We start from the raw sequence: 21,161 nt of genomic DNA, 5'->3' as shown, positions 1-21,161 counted from the left end.
GCTGTTTTCCTATTAATGCACCCACCCCAATTCCTTTAAGAGCCTCAGAAAACTTCACCGATTCTCCTCAGCCAACATTTTAATCCTTTAAAAAGTCTTTTTAAAAATTGCAAGTTTTGCATCCATAATAGGTCCTAATTCTGAACTGGCAGAGAAAGTAATGCATTAAAAGCATGAATTGTGCGTAAAAAAACCACACTAATTTGTTTCAGCTAATGCTCATTATTACCATAGTTGAATTCCAAATAACTGTCTTTCATATGCCACCTTAATTTTGTAAAAGCAACTGACAATGAATCTAATTTCAATTTACAATAAAATAAGCAGTTCATGCCAAAATGATGTCTACAGCATTCAGAATCCTCAAATTAATAATAATATCCCTGTTGAAGGACTCAAACCAATCTTTATTTAAATTGCATTCACAGGCATTATAAGTTCTATTTTACAGTCTAGGTACTACTATCTGCACTGATCTGAAAATACATTTCAGTCACCAATATGACAAATATTTTTAATGTGCTTTTTTATTTAAGCAATTCAAAACTAAATTAACACCTATTACCTTCACATCAAAAATAATTCCAGTAAAATCTGTTTAGACTGATTAATATTTTAGCAGGAAGGAAGTACCACAGTAGGAACTGTCAAAATCATGTATAAGGTATTAACAGATATTTAATCAGTCTTGCTCAAGAAGAAAACAAGACGTAGACATCAGTCCCATATCCTCAACCTACTCCACTGAAAATTACTTATCTCATTGTGAAAAAACCTTATAACAAAATGCTAAAATCATCTGTATGATTTAGCTACTATAGCTACTGTACATTTACCTACTGTAGATCTTTCTTTAGCATGAATATTTCTAAATTACCAAGGTCAGGCATCCACTAACTACAAAAAGTCAACTCTTTTGTTCTGTAACTTAAAAATAAAATCCAATGTACAGAGCATCTTACACTTCTTGGTGCATAGGACTCAGCCAAAATGAAATTAATATTCTGTATCAAGAGTCCTTACAAGCAGCTGTTCCACTTTTTTCATTTCAGCATATGAACACAGTCAGGTAGCTCTTACAGAAGATTTCACTTGACATTTTGGTGAGACATCAAGAAGGGCCTATAATCTTCCTTCCTTATCATGTACATAGCACTGCAGAGTACTACAAACTTTCTGTGATTCCTCTGACAACTCTCACGAGAAAAGGTCTAAATCAGATCTCAGCTGAAAAATGGACACAACCTACAGCTCTCAGTATGCAAATATCACACTTTAAACTATTGCCAAGGTGAAGCAGTAGCCATGACACATCCAGCTGTTGATCCTTACAACAGATAGACTTGAGCGCTATTAAGACCACACTTTAAGGCACCGGCAAAGACTGCAGTCTAAAGACCTGCCAGCAAATTCAAACAAACCATATTTAATACTAGAAGATAGCTATGCTAACAAAACACATCCCTGTGTTCTGTATAACCGATAGTTACACAAATAACTGAACAGCTATTTACTTAGCATTATGTAAGATTCATGTAGCCATCAGCAAGACCAAGAAGTGTTATCTTCTACTTCTCCAAAAATCGTTTTTAGGCAACTAGAGCTTTGCCAGAGCCTCCAACCCAATGACAGAAGGCCATGGTAGAGCCTCACACTCTGGCAATCCTTAATTCTGTAATGTGTCATAACCCACTGATAAATATCAGTAAAACCCAATTCAGACCTTCTATACGTCTCGAAACCATCAGCAAAGCAGAAGTTTCAGGAAACATACACAAATACTGAGAAAGCTGGCTGATGTCATCAACAGGCCACTGCTTTTGTAAGGTCATGGTCATCAGGGAATGTCACCGATGCCTGAGGCAAAGCAATCCTATCTTCAAGAGCAGGGAGGAGGATCTGGGACACCACGGCAAGGTAAGACTCACCTTGATCTCTTGGAAGGTGATGTAGTCAACAGCTCTTAAAAACCATTTCCAAGCATAGAAGGCCAAGATGAGAGCAGTTTGCACAAATTTATGGCAGGGAAATCACACACACCAAACAGCACTTTGAACAACGTGAGATGAGACAAGAGCTGATGTGTCCACCCCATCTGTAGTAGGGCTTTTGATAAGCTTCCCCCATCCTCATGTGGACAGATGAGGCACAGGATAGAGACATGAGGCAGACTGAAAACTGACCTGCCTGGCTCAAAGGATTCTGTCAGGGCCCTCACAACCAGGCCAGCCAGGGGCCAGACATCAGTGGGGAGCTCTGAGGGTCAATGATATTCAACATGTTCATCAGTGACCTGGCTGATGGCACAAAGTGCAGTTTCAGCAGCTTTGCACAAAAGAAAACCAGGAGTGATCCAAATACCAGAGGGCTGTGATGACACTCAAAGTGCCTGGAAGAGGTGGAGGAATGGGCAGCAGTGCTATGCAGTTCAAAGGGAAGTGCCAAGTCCTGTGCCTGTGGAGGAACAACCCCATGCAAGAGAACCCCATGCCTGGAAACCAAACACCAGAAGCAGCTTTGCAGAAGAGCACCTGAAGCTCAAATAAGCTGAGCACCAGCCAGGAAGGTGTCCTTGCAAAGGCCACCAGCACCTGGGCTGCACCAGAACAGCACTGCTAGCACTTTGGAAGTGGTGATCCTTCCTCTCATGCAAGTTTTAGCAAGTGTCTTGATTTCTGCTATTTTTCTAAAGAGTTTTGAACTTTTTCTTTTTTGGAGGAAAGATTTGTTCCATCTTTAGTACTTTTAAAAAAAGCACTAGTCCTAATCTATTCTTCCCCCACCCAAGATTTATTTCTCATGAAATACTGGAACATGGAAAGCCATGATTTGTTACCTGAAAGCATGGCAGAAATCAATGTTATTCATTCATCATAGAAATGCTGAAACAGTCCAGAGAAACAGATACGGACAGACGCAGGGTAGAGCAGTCCATTGTTTTCCCTCTCCATTGTGCATGGCTGAAAATGCACACAGCATGCAGCTCTTCCCACTGCTTCCCAGAATGCAACATTGTCCAAAATGCATTTTCTGTCCAACAAAAACTTGTCACTGTCCATATTTCACACAGAGTTAGGGAAAGGAACAGAGATAAAGCTATTGCAAGTATCTACAGTGTTTTTAAAGTCTTATACTTAATTCAGTGAAATTCAGAGTTAGCACCAGACACTGCTATGACTTAAACTCACACTCACTGATCCTACACAAGCTCTACCAACAAGTATAACCTCAATCTTACTGCAGAATTGATAAAAAACATCTATATATTCTGTGGCATTGCACTGAGTGAACTCAGAAAGTGAATGCAATCACTGCTTAGAGCCTCTAAAAGACGAACCATTAAAAACAGCATAGACTGGAGAAACCTTCATGTATAATCTCGTTTCAACCTACTGTTTGTAATTTTCTCATATTGCTGATTTATAACACAAGCTGCTTGGTCCTTTGATGTAAATTTCTCAATCCTGAGAAATTCCACGTCCAAAACTTTCTTTACTAAAGCACAAACTACTGATGTGCAAGTAAGCTGTGAAAAAGTAATCCTGTCTAGAAAGAACACAAAACCACAAAAACAGATGTATATCATGAGTCATAAAATAGATGAATTATATTTTACTCTGCAAAACAACAAAAAAAAAAAAAAAAAACCAAAAAAAAAAAACCAAAAAAAAAATTACAAATTTATGAAAAAGGTAACAACCTAAAGCATTTGTGCCTTCTGACCCACAGATGTAGGAAACAAACCCACGGACTGTGGTTGGCACATGTAAAAGAAAAGGGACTAATTCCAACACACCATCCTGGATTAGTTTAACACAACCCTAATCCTCTAACCTCAAAGACAGGTTGGATGGGCTTTAAACAAGCTGGTCCTTGTTTGTGGAAGGTGCCCTTTGCCCATGGAAGGGGGGATTGTACCTAGATGACCTTTAAGGTCCTTCCAACCCAAACCATTTCATGATTCCTTCAGTAGGCCATGACTTCCACTGCCAGCAGATAAAAGAGGTAAAGCACCACTTTTGACAAAATTATTGTAGGCAGTACTTTTATTTTTTGTCACCCATTATAGTCCTGGGCTGCAGTAATGTAACTTGGCAGGAAAAACATACAAAGGCAGCTTGCACATCTACTGTCCTATGGGAAGGTGCAGCTTAAAGAAATGTGTGTGGTCATTTTTTATATGAGCTTCAACAAAAATTTGATGTTAAAAACTTCAAATATCCAAGTTAAAAATTAACTACCAGAGGGATAACATTAATTACAATCCCTTTCATGTGCTCAATAGCAGGCAAATCCAAATTATTTTCTGTGATGAAGACACATATTACACAGAATAATACATATTGCTAGCACATTCAATTTTTTTCCAAATATTATGCTATTAAACTTATCTTCATGAAATTAGTTGAACCATTTCTCAAAATTGTAGAACAAGATCAGACTCCCCTAGAAGTGTTATAAAACTTTTAAGTCCATTTTAGGGACTCAATCCAGCTGCAAATCTTAAGGAAAGGGCCAAACATCTTTCAACAGACCAGTTTTTGCAGGAAAGCAGCCACATCTACAGCTGCAATAAATCTCTGTCTCTTTAGGACCATGTGCCTGTCCATGTAGCACCTTTCCTGAGGAAGGCAATCTTCCAGCTTTCATGGCATCTATGAAGAAAAGGTTTTTTTCTTAAGCTAGTATTTCTAGCATTGACCTAATAGAACATCATGCATCTTTTCAAATTTAAGAAAAACTGAAACAAACCATGTTTTATACCTGCGTAAATATCTGAAGTAACTACCAACTTAAGTGACAAAGCTTTTGCTGAAACACACCTTACAAAGCTAAAATACACTAGAGATTTAGTAGCATTTATGGTGTGGGTTGACTTGTGGTAAGAAACAGCTCTGACTCAGAATCTTTCTCTAAAGAAAGTATCTTCATGTTTACCTTAAATTGAACTAATCAGCTCCTTCTGGTTAAGTTATATTTTGACTTAGTAAATTTGTTGACAAAAAGCATCTTTCTTCAGTAAAAAGTATTTTTAAAGGTCTAAGTTTCTTTCCAGCAGATGTGGTTATGGTATATCTGTAAGAATCAGGAAAACGTCATGTTCTGTGCCACTACTCAGCAGTCAAGACATTGCAAATTCATTTGCCTTACTTGTTTGTTTTGAAGACAGTTTAAAATCAAATGTTTATATAGAAATCTAAAATGTGATGCCTGAGTTTTACTGCAGCCAAATTACGTCACACAATTATTTGATAAATTAACTTTAGACCTGCTACTGTTTTAGTTCTCATCCAGCTAATTTCAGAATGCCAACTTTCACTGAACACTTTTTCCCAGTGATGAGCACGTGGGTTTTTAGGGGAGTAATTCTTATATTCAATAGTTTAAATAGCATATTTCAGTACATTTCTACAGATTATGCACTAAAAATCAACTACTACAAAGTGTCATGGGCACAAAACAGCTGACACTTTTAAGTGCAGTAGAACAACTGACAGCCAGGGAAGTTCACCTACGTTCAAGGTGAGAAAGCAAGAACAAAACTGGTCATATTTTTAACAGTCATGCTGGGAACCTGCAGAAACTACTTCTAACCAGACACCTGCCCTGCCTGTCCCCCACTGCCTTCACAGCCCCATATATTCAAGTTTCTGCTCCTTCATCACTTCTGTCTGCCAAGAAACAATAAGAAAAGTGCCAACGCAAACTACCTGAGGTGCCATTACTTTGTGATTCAGTGATGCTTAAATTGCTTTTATATGGGAAAGAAAATGTTGATGCTCCATTTTCCAAAAGTACAGAATGAAGTTATCTTCTAGATGTGGCAGAGGACAAAGAGAATGAATTTAAGAAAATATAGCTGCTTAAGAAATTTAGAGTCTGGGTACCTAAAAGATGAAGGACAGCTGAGACAGAAATAACCAATTATTAGGGTAAGACTTTTCTATTGCTGCTTTAGAGAAACAAAGCAAAAAAGTGCATTTGGGAAGAAACTCAAACAGTTGCAATGGGTACTTGTGCACCCCTGAAGTCTTCCTAGAGAAAAGGTCAGGTGTTACTAGGTTCCAAATCTTACTTCCCCCTCTCCATTCATTAACCTTAGAGCAAGCACAGGAATGACATGTCCAGTCACATACAGAATAACCACCTAAATAACCTAAAGAAGCTGGAATGTGTTATTTTGCATACACCCAAGAAATAAAGGTGCTTCACTTAAATGAAAAATCTGACTGTCCACTAACAGGTCTGAAAAGAACATTTAACCACAGGGAATAGAAATTCTTTCTCACGCCAACAGGAGAGACACACTCACAAATCCCTCTACCAAATCTGACATGTGGGTTTAAAGACTCAATCATCAGTGTGTCACAGAGCCCGAAAATACCAGAAATGCTACCATGAATTTTCATAGATCATAAATGGAACTACATTCCCAGAGCTGCTCTTTTTGCAGGATCCCTTTCTAAAGCACGACACAACTAATTTAATAGATTACTACTCATACTTTCTATAACTGTAACTTTAAAAATATGACTATAACACTAAATTCTCTGAAAGAACTGGAAATTAAGGAAAGCTTTTATCACTAAATTCATACAGCTTTTACTTTACCCTTGCATAATAACTATGTATTGGCAGTACCCCTTGACAAGAAGCATGAGATTAACTATGTAGCTGGCCATGAATATCTATTCTGTTTAATCTATTTTTCTGAAGGGGCCATCTGCTCTTATTTCTTCCTTTTGTGGCTTAGCTTGAAATTACATTCACTATTCTGTTAGGATTTCAGTTAGGTACACGTAAAATTTCTCCCATGTCAGGATGGCTGTTTTGAGGATGAAGTACTGTAAGGGCAAAAGGTGTTATAAGAAAAAGTTGATTGACTGTTATTGATACAGCTCAAACAGCTGATTAGTCATCAATAAAATGAAAGAAAAATAATGCTAACATTTATTTTATTGCAGCACAGCTTGACATCCATTACCAACAGTATGCACAGCCATGTTTAAGGTACCAAACCTGAATAAAGGAACTACATTTGCTTTCTGCATTCCCTCCACTCAGCTCTTTTCCAATGACTCTGCAGAAAAGCTTCAAATCTCAGCTTTGATAGCAGCAATGAAACCTTTCCAAATGATAAGCCAAAAAATACTTCATCCAGATGCTGACAAGACATACCTACATGATTAGCATCATTTGCACAGACGTAGAAATAATGAAGTCACTGCTAAAACACTTACTGAAATACAAGCTCCAGGGTTGAGCTCTAGCCAGTTACTACTACTCCAGTGCAATAATACAAAGTTAAGCAAAATACTCTGAAGGAACAGTAAAGAATTTAACCTACAGTTTTACCTTATACTTTATTCAAGTGGGGAAAAAAAAAAAAGTACTTTTGTTTCAGTTATTTCCTATCCATTTCATCGCTTTCCCCAGAAAAATAACGAAGCAGGAAGCTATCCAGCAAGTAGAGTACTTTAGCTATTGCCTAGAGTAACTAAATAAATACTCAGCATCAGCCTCATGCAAGGCATCAGAGCACGCAGCCTCCTAGCCCAGGCAGTCATTGGAAGCTTTGGTCATTGCTTTGAAAACAGTAACAGGAATAAGGGATTGGTACCTTCAGGACCTACAACCTACTCAGAGGCAGAAAATACATTATTTTAGCACAATGCTCAGCACACCAGTCAAGTCTAAACTATAATCTAAAAGTTAAGAAAGCAAATCACATCCATTTTCCATTATCAAGGCATTAATCTAAAGGATAATTCGCTTTGAGTTCTTTATAGACCTGATCCCACAGCCAGCTACTTACCGCTTATGTGGTAATGAAATACACACCAGCATTTTTAATTAATATTATATTGAACTTTGTGAACTATTACTTAGGATTTCAAACAAGGCCTGTTATTTCACGTCTGCAAACTATGTAAGTGCATCTATAAACAAATAATTTATAAATACCATTAACGTAATTTCCCTGTACTCTCCATTTCATCAGCTGATAATAAAGGAATATTTTAAGACCTTCAAATTTAGAAGTCAGGGAAAGTTTCTTTTAAAATTTTATCCAAGATTTTTCAAACTGGACTGACAGCAGTCTTAATAGTTCAAGCATACATGAAGAAAACACCACAGGTCAAAGCTACTTCAGGTCATAGAAGAGTTTGGGGTGGAAGTGACCTTAAATATCATCTAGTTCCATACCCCCTGCCATGGGCAGGGATGCCTTCCCTTAGACCAGGCTGCATCCAACCTGACCAGGAACACTCCAAGGGATGGGGCTTCCACAGCTTCTCTGGGCAACCCACGCCAGTGCATCAGTACACGGAGAAGAATTTCTCCTTTAGTGTATGATATTGTGTCATCGTCAATATATAAAGTGAGGGGCAGAAGGAAGAGGTGGACATTTGGAGTGGGAGGAATAAGGACGGGGGAGGATGTTCCAGGTGGAAGCATTTGTCTCCATGAGCCACAGACAACTGTGACGGAATCCTGCCTTCCTGGAGATGGCTGAACACGTGCCTGCTCATGGGAAGCGGAGAATGGATTCCTTGCTACATTTGCTTGTGCGTGCAGCTTGTACCACGCTTATCAAACTATCCTCTCTTCACCCAGAGTTCTGTAGTTTTTACTCTTCCGATTCCCGCCCCCATTCCCCCGCGGGGGAGGGAGCGAGCGGCCGCGGGGGATGCGGGCTGGGGTTACAGCAGGACAGGGACACACCTGCGCCTTAGGGACACACAGGGGACAGACAGGACACACCTGTCTGCGAGAGCTGCTGCGACAGGCCAACACCGATGGCACCGGCACCGCCCGCAGCCGCGCGGCCCCGACCCTGCCCTCCGGCGGGGCTGACATCCGATCCCAATCCCGCCTCTCCCGGGGATCACACCCATTCCCACAGCCCCGAGCGCAGCTCTCCCGAGGGGCTGACACCCGAGCCCAGCTCCCCCGGGGGATGACACCCGATCCCGGCCCTCCCAAGGGGCCCACACCCGATCCCGGGAGCCCCAGTCCCGCCTCTCCCGGTGGGCTGATGCCCGATCCCAGGAGTTCCGATCCCGCCTCTCCCGGGGGCCTCACACCCGTTTGTACAGCCCCGATCCCGGCTCTCCCGGGGATTAGACTCGATCCTACAGCCCCGATCCCGGCTCTCCCGGGGATCACACCCGATCCCACAGCCCCGATCCCGGCTCTCTCCGGGATCACACCCGATCCCGGGAGCCCCGCAGGGCCGGGCCGCTGTCGCCCCCTCCTGGCACCGCTCCAGAAATAATTCCCGAAACGCTCTAAAACCCTCCCGAAACAGCTCCCCCAAAAATGAAACACACAATGCCTTCTCTAGTAACTAGTGCCCTAATAGAGTTTCCTGGAAAAGATACATTCAAAAATCGTTCTGCAAAAGCTGCATTGTCAATAGCTCTGCATCACTACATGTAAGATGCTGTATTGGAATCTTGTAGGAAAACCCTCGGTGGAATGCTTCTGCTCTTTCCAAAGTGTGCTCATATGAATAGTTCGTAATCACCCAAGATCCTAAAATTCACAGACGATATAAGGCTGGAAAAATTCTTCAGAGGTCATTAATTCTCTGTCATGGTTTAGCCCCAGCTAGCAGTTAAACCCCACATAGGTGCTCCCTTCCCCCCAAGAGGATGTGGGAGAAAATTGCAAGGATAAAATTAACAGACTTTGTGTGTCAAGATAAAAGACAGTTTAATAGTCGGTAAAGCAAAATCCACGCACATAAGCAAAGCAAAACAATTCATCTACCCCTTGACATGGCCAGGCAGGTGCTCAGCCATTCTCAAGAAAGCAGGGCTCCATCACACATAATGGCTTGGGAAAACAAACACCATCGCTCCAAACTTCCTGTCTTCCTTCTTCCCCCCAGTTTTATATGCTGGGTATGATGCCATATGGTCTGGAACATCTCTTGGGTCAGTTGTCCCAGCTGTGTCTTACCCCCTTCCTTGCTCCCCCCCAGCCCCCTCACCGGTGGGGTGAGGAAGAGGAAAGAATCAGCAGAAAATGCCTCTGTGTAAGCTCTGCCAAGGAGTAATGAAAACATGGCTGTGTTATAAACACTGTTTTCATCACAAATCCAAAACAACCCCACACTGGCTACTGGGGGGAAAAAAAAAAATTAACCCCAGCCAAAACCACCACATCCCTTACAAGCACTTAATGACTACACTTACATCATTCCCAGCATTTATTTCACATGGTATTAACAGGTTTCTGTGAAGACTCAGGTGCCTGCAGAAACAAAAAGGTCTAAAGAACAGATACAGCAAGCCTTAAAAATTATAAATCTTTCATTGTATGCTTTTATACAGTAGGCCAATAAAAACCTAATCATTTTTCCAGACCATGGATGCATGGTGTAATAAAAAGGTCAAGGGTATATGATAAGCAAAAAGAATCTTTAAGACTAATCTGTGTAACACAAGACAAATTGGACCACAAGAGTCTTTAATATCTAGTACCAAGGTGCTGCATTTCACCTTGCAGACTATCCAGCCCAGGATATTACTGGGATAACTCTACATAGGGAGCAAGTGTTAGCAAGGGCTAAAGGTATCACTGCAGTCCATCTGCTGTGAAGCAGCTTCGCTCCTCCAAACACACCAGGTTTTAAGTGGAGAAACTGAGCTAATCATTAAGAACAAATACTTTTCCTCTGAGAAACATCTCCAAATACCATAAAGATTTTGGGGAACTCTTTAAAGGAAGGCAAAAAACTGATCTGTGACCAGGTTTCTTCAAAATTAGGACTTACTGAGCCTAAAATATACTGGAAGTGGTCATGAAGCAGTTGGATACTTAATAAAGTGAAAAAATGCTTTCTGAACTTTCATGACTCTACAAATGATCAAGACCATCATATCCAAACTGTGTTTCTATAGCTGAGAAAAATCTACTTTCCTTCAAGCTCAGAAGGGGAGATGGGGTACAGTTAAACACCATAAAAAGTCAAATAACTAAAGAGACATGAAAACCATAGTGCCTTTCACTTGAACAGAAGTGAAATTTATCATTTAGCATTAGTCTGGAGGTGGACAGAGAGGGAAAGGGCGATTTTTTACTTCACTGCTTTACCCCATGGAGCTATATCACTGAAGTCAGCATAGAGGGCACTACAGCGTTTCTGCTAAATAGCAGAAGAAAGGCAACAAAAATCTCCTTAACCCTCAAATACTGCAGGGAGCAGAAAATGGGCTTCTTACCAGGGACACATGAGGACTGGTATTGACCACCTCTAGTTAATTAGGACATGGATCAAAATGAACCAGTAACAAAAACCTTTGTCCACTACCAGCAAACAGAAAGGACACATGAAAGGAAGAATGACCACATTAGAAGCAGTCCCTCCATTTCTACATCTGAAAATAATAATTTTTATCCCAAAACAGTAGGGAAAATTGGCTGAAAACATCTAAAACCTTTTGCTTTCAAACACATCTGCTTCCCAGAGTACTGTCACTGAATGGTTTGAGGCAATAAAAGGCTACAGACACACATTTCTTCTCCAAGCATTCAACAAATGCAGCAGCAGTGAGGGGAGAAGCAATTTACAGAATCATAGACTATCCTGACTTGGAAGGGACCCACAAGGACTGAAGTCCAACTCCTGGCCTTGCACAAGACCAGCTCAAGAATCCCACCATGTGGCTGAAAACATTGTTCAAATATTTCTTGACCTCTGTCAGGCTTGGGGCTGCTTCCCTGGGGAACCTGTTCCAGTCCCCAGCCTCCCTCTGGATCAAGAACATTTTCTCAATATCCAACCTAAACCTCCCCTGACACAGCTTCAGGCCTTTCCCTCAGGTCCTGTCACTGTCCTCCACAGAGAAGAGATGAGTGCCAGCCCCTCCTCTGCCCCTCAGGAGGATGTTGCAGATTGCAATGAGGTCTCCCCTCAGTCCCTTCTCCAGGCTGAACAGACCAAGTGACCTCAGCCACATCTCATATGGTTTCTCCTCCAAACCATTCATCTTCACAGTCCTCTCCTCTGAACACCCTGTAATGGTCTTTATCTTTCCTATATTGTGATTTATATTGTGGTGTCTGAAACTGCACACAGTACTTAAGACATTTTCCTATACTTTTTGTCTTGTCCACATAAAGGCATCTAACTCAGACTGCTCCTTTTGAACAATCCTGCTGGATTATTAAAGTCAAAGAAAATCAGTAAATCCTCAAAGGATTTGCAACTTCAGGTTTTCACTGTCACTATATTCTACCAAGATCAGCACAGCAGCAGTTGTTATAACAAATTTTCTGTTGGATCAAGTACAATGGGTTTACTGAAATGATTTCTAATCTTTTAGGCTTCCAATTACTTTGTCAACAAATTTTTTCCTAGAAAATAAAGATCTATAAAAGAACATCTAGAAAAGCAAAAAAAAAAGTGAAAGATTTACCATCTATAAGAATTAAACTGACATTTTTTTGCTGCCTTGCAACTTTGTTGAAGTTGAGTTGCTACCTGCAGCCAAAAGTCTGATAAACACATCAAAAAAAGAAATGAAAGGCATCCAGCAAATAGCAACTAGAGATGGAGAACAGAAAGGAAATCCATTTAACTGCCTAGTTTCTTAATAAGTTTGCCTTGACAATAAGGAAAAATGCTGAAAAACAACAACACAACATAAAAGAACCATAAGTGATAAATATGACAAAGGCAAGTTTAAGCAAAGAAAAATTCTAAGATACGAGCAAAGGAAAATTTTAAGATAGGAGAAACACACAAAGAATAAAACATGCACGGCTCAGCTGTTGAGGTACAAAAATACATCAGTCAATCTAACAATGCTTCTTCATGCTACCTCTCCAGTTACTGCTCTTTAATTTATTCCTTGACATAAACAGCCAACATACAGCTACTGTACAGCCCAAGTCATTGACAGCTCAAAGAGCTTAACAATTTAGCAGGGATCAAATGTCCATAAATGCAACTCATTCTCAGGCAAAGATGCCAAGACACAAAAAATCTACTGGTCCTTATATTTGGTTTAAGTTAAGATTTTTATTGCTAAAGCATTGTGCATTTTTTTCATTTGTACTTCTTGGCCAGACATTTCACCATCAGTTTTCAGGGCCTCTTTGCACCTTTATTCACTCCTGAAGGCAGTCAGGCTCTCAAAGCACAAGTCAAAGATCCCTTTCACACACCAATCAGACTAGCAAGAGACCTACAGATTTTCTCAAACTTGCAAAGTGCTGTATTTTTCCATGATTTCCTCAAAGATTAAGACATATGGACTTCTGTAAGTAGAATGTCACAAGAAAATTAAATTCCTGAGTCCATATGCCCTTATGGCCTTAGCTTAAGGCCATAAAGATATTAATTTTCTAGCTACTGTTACACTTGGGGAAAAAAAAAATAGATCACACTTGGCTAGAAATATATGGCTCTAAAATAATTCCCAGAACTACCACCACCCCTACCAAACAGCTCCCATGGCATGGGTGAGACTTGCCTTCCCAGGACTCAGGGATAGACCATACCACTTTATCAAGATATTCCACATGCCCAGTAGAGTAGCCCTGTCCTTTGTTATCTCCTATTTGAAAAATAGTATTAATAATGTAAACATTAAGCTTGCAAGATTCCTGCAGAGCTCAGCTAAGAATAGTCAGTTAATTCACCATAAAATATTAGGTGTGTCAGTTACCAGTTAATTTATTTAAACATGCTTTTAACTGAACCCTGCTAAATACTAATTAAAAAGTCATGCAGTACCACACTGAATATTTCACAGACCCTTCTCAACTCTGAACCTTGATACCTGAATCTTTCAAACAAAAGTGCATCCTAAATTCTTTTGTTTCTTAATTATACTTGAAGTCAGAGGGCAGAAAGGTCACATACATAAAATTTAAGTACATGCAAGAAAAGTCAAACAAGCCACAGGCCAAAGGAATAGTGCTGTGACCTTCTTTCTGATTTCCCCAGTAAATAAGTACTCAGAAGGTTACAGTTTTAATTTGCATGGCTGGTGTCAAAAAGGATTGAAAGTGACAAACCATGTCAGCCTGCATTTGAAACCTTTAAATTCAATCTCTCTCATTGACTGCCAAAGTGAGTGTGCAAGTGAATTAGGAGTCAGCTTTACACTAACTGTGATTGCAGTGAGTGGCTCTAGGCTCAGTCAGGCTTCAGAACAGATAAGCCCAGGGGTGAAGAAAGTATGATTATCTTACTTGCAGAAGCCCTGTTAACATGACTGGAATATCTGATAAACCACTTCCGCAGCCTTTTAAGAGAGCAAGATTGAAATCTAACTTCTAGGAAGCCCTCTGACTGCTCCAATACAGTTTCACTGCAGTAAAAGCAAAGAGCAACCATTAAAAAAATGTGAAGTTCGGAAGTTTTACCAAATACAGATAGCTGAGATGAGAGACAGATTCTGAAATATCCCTTCTGCCCTCCAAGACGTACTACTTCTGATGTTGCTTTAGGAAAACAGAAATAGGATCCAAGTCAGCCATCCCTAGTTCAATGGTGCAACCATGACATCATATCCATTCTCATTACTGCCACTTGAATTTCTCATCACACTTGGCCTGGAAAATATCAAATTCCACCTAAACATTTTGCTCAGACTCTTGTTTTCTAGTTATCAAACTAAACCCAGAAGAATTTATTTCTGGTTAACTTCTAAGAATGGCAACTAAAAGTTACCAGCAGTCTGAAAAAATCTGAGGAGCACAAAACTTACTACATTTCATACGATGCTCCAAATAATTGTAAACCACAGTCAGCTTTCTACAGCCAAATCTCATTTTCAAAACACCTATAACCTTCATGAAGTGCTTTGAAATCCTCAAAGAGTAGGACACTTGCTTCAAGTATTTTTTCCTGTGATTGACACTATAACAACAAAAAGGAGAGTTTGGGGTTACACAGATGGTGATTCAACACCATTAGTGACTGGAATGAGCAGCACCATGTGTCTGTGCCATGCCAAGAAACTTGTCCACACAGCAAAGTGGATGCTTCAGTGGCAAACTGATTACTTACATTACAAGAGGGGTATGTCACTCCACAATCACATTTATTACTGATAAATTAAAGAAAAGCACAAAACCCCTCACAAGTTTAGACAGATTTATTGGAAGTTTTCCTGGTTTTGGCTGGGATAGAGCTCATTTTCTTCCTAGTGCCTGGTAGAGTGCTGTGATTCAGATTCAGTATGAATTGACAACACAGGAATGTTTTGGTTGTTGCTAAGTAGTGCTTACTCTAAATCAAGGACTCTGCAGTGTCTCACGCTCTGCTGGGGAGCAGGTGCACAAGAAGCCCAGAGGGAGCATGGCCAGGAGAGGTGACCTGAACTGGACAAAGGAATATTCCACAGCACAGGATGGATGTCCTGCATATAAACTGGGGGGAGTTGACTCAGAGCCACTGATTGCTGCTCAGGGATAGCCCGGGCATCAGTTGGCAGATGGAAAACAACTGTATTATGCATGACTTGTTTCTCTTGGGTTTTAGTCCTCTTTTTAATTTCCAGGATAATTATTATATTTTACTTTATTTCAGTCATTAAACCCACAAGTTGAACCATTTTTTTCAATTCTCCCCAGATTCCACAGGGGGAAAAGCAACGAGTGGCTGCACAGTACCTACCAAGCAAGCTGAGCTTAAATCACAACAAAAATCAGTAATATATACAGAACCTTAATTTATTGTTAAGCTCCTACTTCAACCATTTCAACAAAGCTATCTCTGCTGAAAAATAAAAAAATTAGACCACTAATATTCTCCACAAAGCAAAGTGAGCACACTCCCTCACACTCCATTCTCGCTGATATTTAGGGATGTACAGCTCTGATTGCTGAAGTCTCAAGCAAAATTTGACACAAGAAACAGCAAGCCCCTGCTGATCACCACAAGCCACGTGGCTCAGGGAAGCCATTCAACACAGCTAGCACATACAGCCATCTGCTGATAGGAAGGCTTGGTATTCCTGCACATAGTCTCATCGACATTTCAAGGGAAGCCTTGCCAGCTTCAGTTATTACCTCAAATCTCAAAGCAGCTGAAATGAGCTAGTAAGGGAGAATTCCAGAGGTCCAGTCTGCACAAGAGAGTTCTCTTTCAGCAATGGAAGCAACCCTAACTTTCATTATCTACACATTTAATTATCCACACAAACCAAACAACTGCCAAACACCCATTTCCACGTCTCCCCTGTTGGAAATGTGTCTGGTATCACCATGTTTTATTTACAGTTTGCTTCTTCCATCTGCAGTTTCACATACTTCATTCAACATTCACAAACTGCTCCTCTTGAATCACTACTATAAATAAATGTGAAAGAAGGTAAAGCAACTTTTCTGTCACAGATCTTTCAGTATTTTTAGAGCACCACTCATGAACCAAGTTATGAGAATCAATACTACACTTGCACATTTACCAACATTTACAAACAACCACAACTGCAAAAACAGCCTTGGAAATAAGGCTGGATTTCAGAACTACCATCAGTCCCGCAGACAAATATTTTTCAGATTTCACATAAACATGAGCACATGAGAGCTGAAAATAGGAAAACATAAATGTACTAAGCTCTTGTTTCTTCAAAGACACTCATCTTTCCCCAGGTTCCTCATTTACAGAACTTACTATAAGCTAATAACTGGACAAAATTCCAGTTCCCACAGAGTCTGATATCAGCTGCAAACTAATCCTATTAGCATGGTCACCTTACCACACGTGCAAATAAGTACATTTCCAATCTATAACATGCTTAAGGGTTTATGGGCAAAAAAACCACCCTTTTTAGGATGGCTTAATGTTCAAGTATACAAATACATCTTCTTAATTAGAAGAAGAGGGAATAAAGTCTAGTCTCCTGGAAAAGATTCCCACTGTTCTAAAATATAAGCAGCAGTTAAATGCTTCAATGACTGTTTAAAACAAAATTTAAGCAGTAAATATTGTATTTGTGTCCCAAGGAAACGGGGCATCAAATCCTTACACAGAGTTCTCAGCAAGAAAAATCAGGACTTACTATGCAGGATCATTGAATGATACTAACATTTGATTTTAGTTCTTTCAAAATAGTGTTTAAAGGCAAGGAAATTCCTGTTGTATCTTAATTCAGAAAGACAGATTAATAATACTGCCCATGAAAATATTCTTACAGCATCTTAGTTATTTCCACATTGTTCTTTTTTTAACTGAAATGTTACCCAGGAACTTGAAGCAGGTCAAGCTCCACTTTTTAAATTTAAAATTATGTAATTTGTGTGTACACAAATTATAATGTGTAATTATAAGCATAATATGCAAATTTATCCACTTCAATTTGAAAGCTATAATTACCACATTTCAGAAGTCTAAACCCAGGATTTTCCCTAGAAACCGAATTTCAACATGACTGGAAATTTGTTAGCCATTTGGCTCTTCTGTTTAAGCAGTAAACATACCTGAATTACTTCAGCATCTCAAAAGGATTCTACTTGAACCATACAACTCTTACAAATTACTCTTGAATTGCTGAAAAAAGCCAGCTGATGTACAGTATTTCAGTTTAAGTAAATACAGATAGCAACTTTAATGCCACTAAGACACCAAAATGCTATTACATAATTAAGCATGTTATTTAAAGCACTTAAAACCTTTGCTAAGACATTCTCCCACAGATAACCAAAAGAAGCCAAACTTGGAAACCTGTTTCATGCTAAACTTAAAAGATAAACAAATCCAGTTTAAAAAAATTAGACAAGCTATTTCATTTGCCTCCCATGAACTAATATAGAAAATACTCAGAGCTGGCACACAAAATCTAAGCCAGAACCATTACATATGCATTTCCACTAATAACAGTCATTCATTTCAGGGCATAGAATTATTACAATCAAGAAAAAAACCAATTCCTGATAAAGTTAGTGTCATGGCAGGATGGGCTAGTAAAACATCCCCTCCTGAAGTCATATTCCCCCCCTGTATTACACAGGGAATTCATTTGATCTGGCTCTTTGGTGATTCTACAATTAAACTCTTGTACATAGATGTTATACAAATTTCCATTTTAAACTGGAGTAAACCAGTTGATTAGTCACCCTCAATCTTTCTATTCTCCACCTCTAACATGTGAGACACTTCAGATATAATCCAAGACTTCACTTTCAAAGTAAACAAAAAATCAAGACACCTAGTAGATTACAGAGGTTGGATGCACATACATCTACATTTTTACACTGACAATATAGGTTCTTTTTCTGGAGCTGAATATATGTATGCAGATACCATGATGGAAGGCAAAAGTTTCAGTCCTCCAATTTATATTTCAATGAGAACCTCAAAAAATATCAAACTCAGTCAAAAGGACAGATTTACTTCCTTTAACACTGTTTACAAAATAATAAATCACATGGTTCTGTAACTCCCAGGAATAATTTACACAAAAAGATTCTTCACTACCTGGAGAGGAACTTCAATAATTTGTAGTCCTCAAGTTTAATTTTTACAAGTTTTGTCATTTACAGCAAACACAGCAAATAACTGCTTTTTTAACATAATTCTCCTTTTCCCACAATCAACAGGGACATTTTTACAGATTCAAAGTTTGGAGAAAATATGCAATATATCAACCACCCATAGATATGGACCTTCAATTCACTTAACAAATGCATTGCACAGCTTAAACTGTGACAGCTGCCCCTAACTCCAGACTATTTCAGACAACAGTAATTCTCCTTCTGATTCTGAAACAGGCATTTGCATCTATTACACATCAAAACCTACAACACATTAGAAAAACCCACATCAACTTAAACTTGTTCCTGTTATAGGAACACAAAGCACACCAAGCACGGCTTTGTAGTCATTGCAATTGAAGCCAAAATCATTCTGGCTATCACTGTGTTTGGTGTGTTAGAGAGAGGATCAGTTCATAGCTTATTTCACTTGAGCAGCCTAAGCACTAGATCAAGCATTTGTCTCTCCGGAGCTGTACTTGAAAGTCGCCTGCCAATTATACAGTATGTCCAAATGTACATTAAATCATACTTTAATTCTCACAGAATGACTTTTCTAGTTAGTACTGCATCACTGAAACAAAAAGCTAGCACTTTAAAGCACATCTGACTCGACAGATGCAGAAGGGGAGGGAGTAATTTATTATCTGGAGTTATATAATTTCAAAATAAAATATGCTTTGTGTTTTTATAACGGCTTATTGAAATGTAGCAGAGCCCAAAGTTTCTAGGAAAGGCCATAGGCAGCAGGCTCGTTCTTAATGAAGGCTCACAACCATGTAAACAATCGGCTGTTCATTGTTCAGAAACGGGGTAAAATAGGGAAACCTTCTGGGGTTTTGATTGACATGCAGCCCGAGCAGAGCACAACAGACACAGCCATTCAACTCGGAATAATCTATAACTCGAGTAGTGAGCGACGGCAGAGAAAACACGGATGGAAGAGGGGCAATGCGGGCAGGCACCCAGCGTGCGCCGCTGCCCGGGCGATGCTGCCCGGCAGGGGAAGGCGCCGGGAGCCGGCAAGCACCGACAGCCTGAACACAACAAACCCCCCCAAGCGGTGCCAGGCAAGGGTGAGCCCCGCACCGAGAACCTCACCGGGAGCCTGAACACAACAAACCCCTCCAGGCGGTGCAGTAAGGGTGAACCTCGGGCTGAGCATCCGCGGCAGCCGCCGCTCACTCCGGCCCGTCCCCACCGCGGGACAAGGAGCCCCACTCCGCCCCGCCGCCCCTCACCTTGGTTGACCAGCCGCAAGGCGTGGGTGAAGGACGGGTCCAGCGAGTCCTTCTCCGCCATCAGCTCGGGCAGGTACTTCTCGTCCATGGCAGCGGTGGCGGCCCGGAGCGGCAGCGGAGCCGGGGCGCCGGGTGCGCCCGCGGGGAAGGAGCGGGCTCGAGTCCCAGGCAGCGGTAAATCCTCGGAGGCAGCGCTTCCCCCTGGCCGCCTCCCGCCCGGGGCTGCGGGGACGCATCCAGAAGGAAGCGCCGCAAGCCCCCGGCCAGGAGGGGGGAGAAAAGGGGCGCGGGCTGAGGGGACACCCCTCCTCAGCGGACAAGGGGCGAGGACAAATCGCTCTGCGGGAGCGCACAAGGAGGTAAGACGGGAAAGAGGCGCGCCCCGGGAGCCGCTGACCCAGGCAAGACGCGAGCCGCGCACACAACAAAAGAGACTGTTAGGCGGCGACAGGCGCTGCGCACAGACAAACGACACAAACAGCACCACCACCGATACTGCGCCCACTGAGCGCGGAAACCGCGCCGCACCCGCATTATATACCGCCCTAGACCACGCCCCCCCGGCGGCCTTTAGCCTCGCCCAGGATCGGTGCCCCACCCCTGCCCCTTCCAATGGGCGGGGATAGCAGAACCCCCCAAGTGTCCCCGCCTTGCTCAAGTGAAGGCTTCTATTGGATGGCGTGGCCTGTCAGTCAGAGACGAGCCGCATCTTCTCATTGGTGGCTGCTGCTAGCTCCGCCTCCCCGCCGTCGGTGAGGGGCCGGTGCTGAGGGGCGCTCCCAGAGCGGCTCCGCACCGCGGGCCGAGCGGCCGGTGGGTGAGTGTGGGCCAGTGTCTGCACCAGCGAGACTCAGAGAGCCCTTCAGACCCCACAGCGACCCTTCTGACACACGAGTCCTCTTCGAGACCCTCTCCGGGGCCGTAGGGTCTGTGAGAGGGGTCGGGGATCCAGGACGGCGTCCTTTCCGTCGCTCTCAGATGTTACGGAGAAAGGCAGATCTTGTGTTGAAAGTAGTGTAAACGCGAGTTTATTTTCTTTTTTTTCCTCTTGGAAACAGCGTATCCTCTATCCAGCGTGCTGTGGTTTTGCCTGTATTAATATAAACCACTTAATAAATGCCAGCCAAAAACCCGTATTTCTGATGAGTTGCCCACATGTGCGGCACTAAGTGGGTTTGGGGTTCACCCTGCTCTAAACCAGGAAAGAGAAGCAAAGTTTAAAAGACCTTGCTCGAGCCTATTTTTCCCGAGAATGCATTTGTTGTAATAGGTCATGATTGGCTCTGTTCTTTAGCTTTGAGGCTTTACATTGCTTCCTTATTAGTCCTTAGGTGTCTCATCAATGAATCTTGGGTGACAAAAGCCCGGAGGAAGCCAGACCAGCTCTTCTCTGTCATAGAGCACAAGGGTAAAACAGAG

At 41.4% G+C, this 21,161-nt stretch overlaps 1 protein-coding gene across 1 annotated transcript in view; it reads right to left on the bottom strand.

Moving 5' to 3' along the window:
- Positions 1-20,246, bottom strand: part of KHDRBS3 (KH RNA binding domain containing, signal transduction associated 3) — an 84,540-nt gene extending 64,294 nt beyond the window's left edge. The window contains exon 1 of the mRNA XM_059867498.1: positions 19,743-20,246. Coding sequence (XP_059723481.1) covers positions 19,743-19,830 — 88 coding nt within the window. The 5' untranslated portion in view covers positions 19,831-20,246. The remainder of the gene's footprint in view (positions 1-19,742) is intronic.
- Positions 20,247-21,161: the final 915 nt, after the last annotated feature.

This window comes from Haemorhous mexicanus, chromosome 1, assembly GCF_027477595.1.
Source record: "Haemorhous mexicanus isolate bHaeMex1 chromosome 1, bHaeMex1.pri, whole genome shotgun sequence".
Classification (NCBI taxonomy): domain Eukaryota; kingdom Metazoa; phylum Chordata; class Aves; order Passeriformes; family Fringillidae; genus Haemorhous; species Haemorhous mexicanus.
This window is presented reverse-complemented; position numbering and strand designations above follow the sequence as displayed.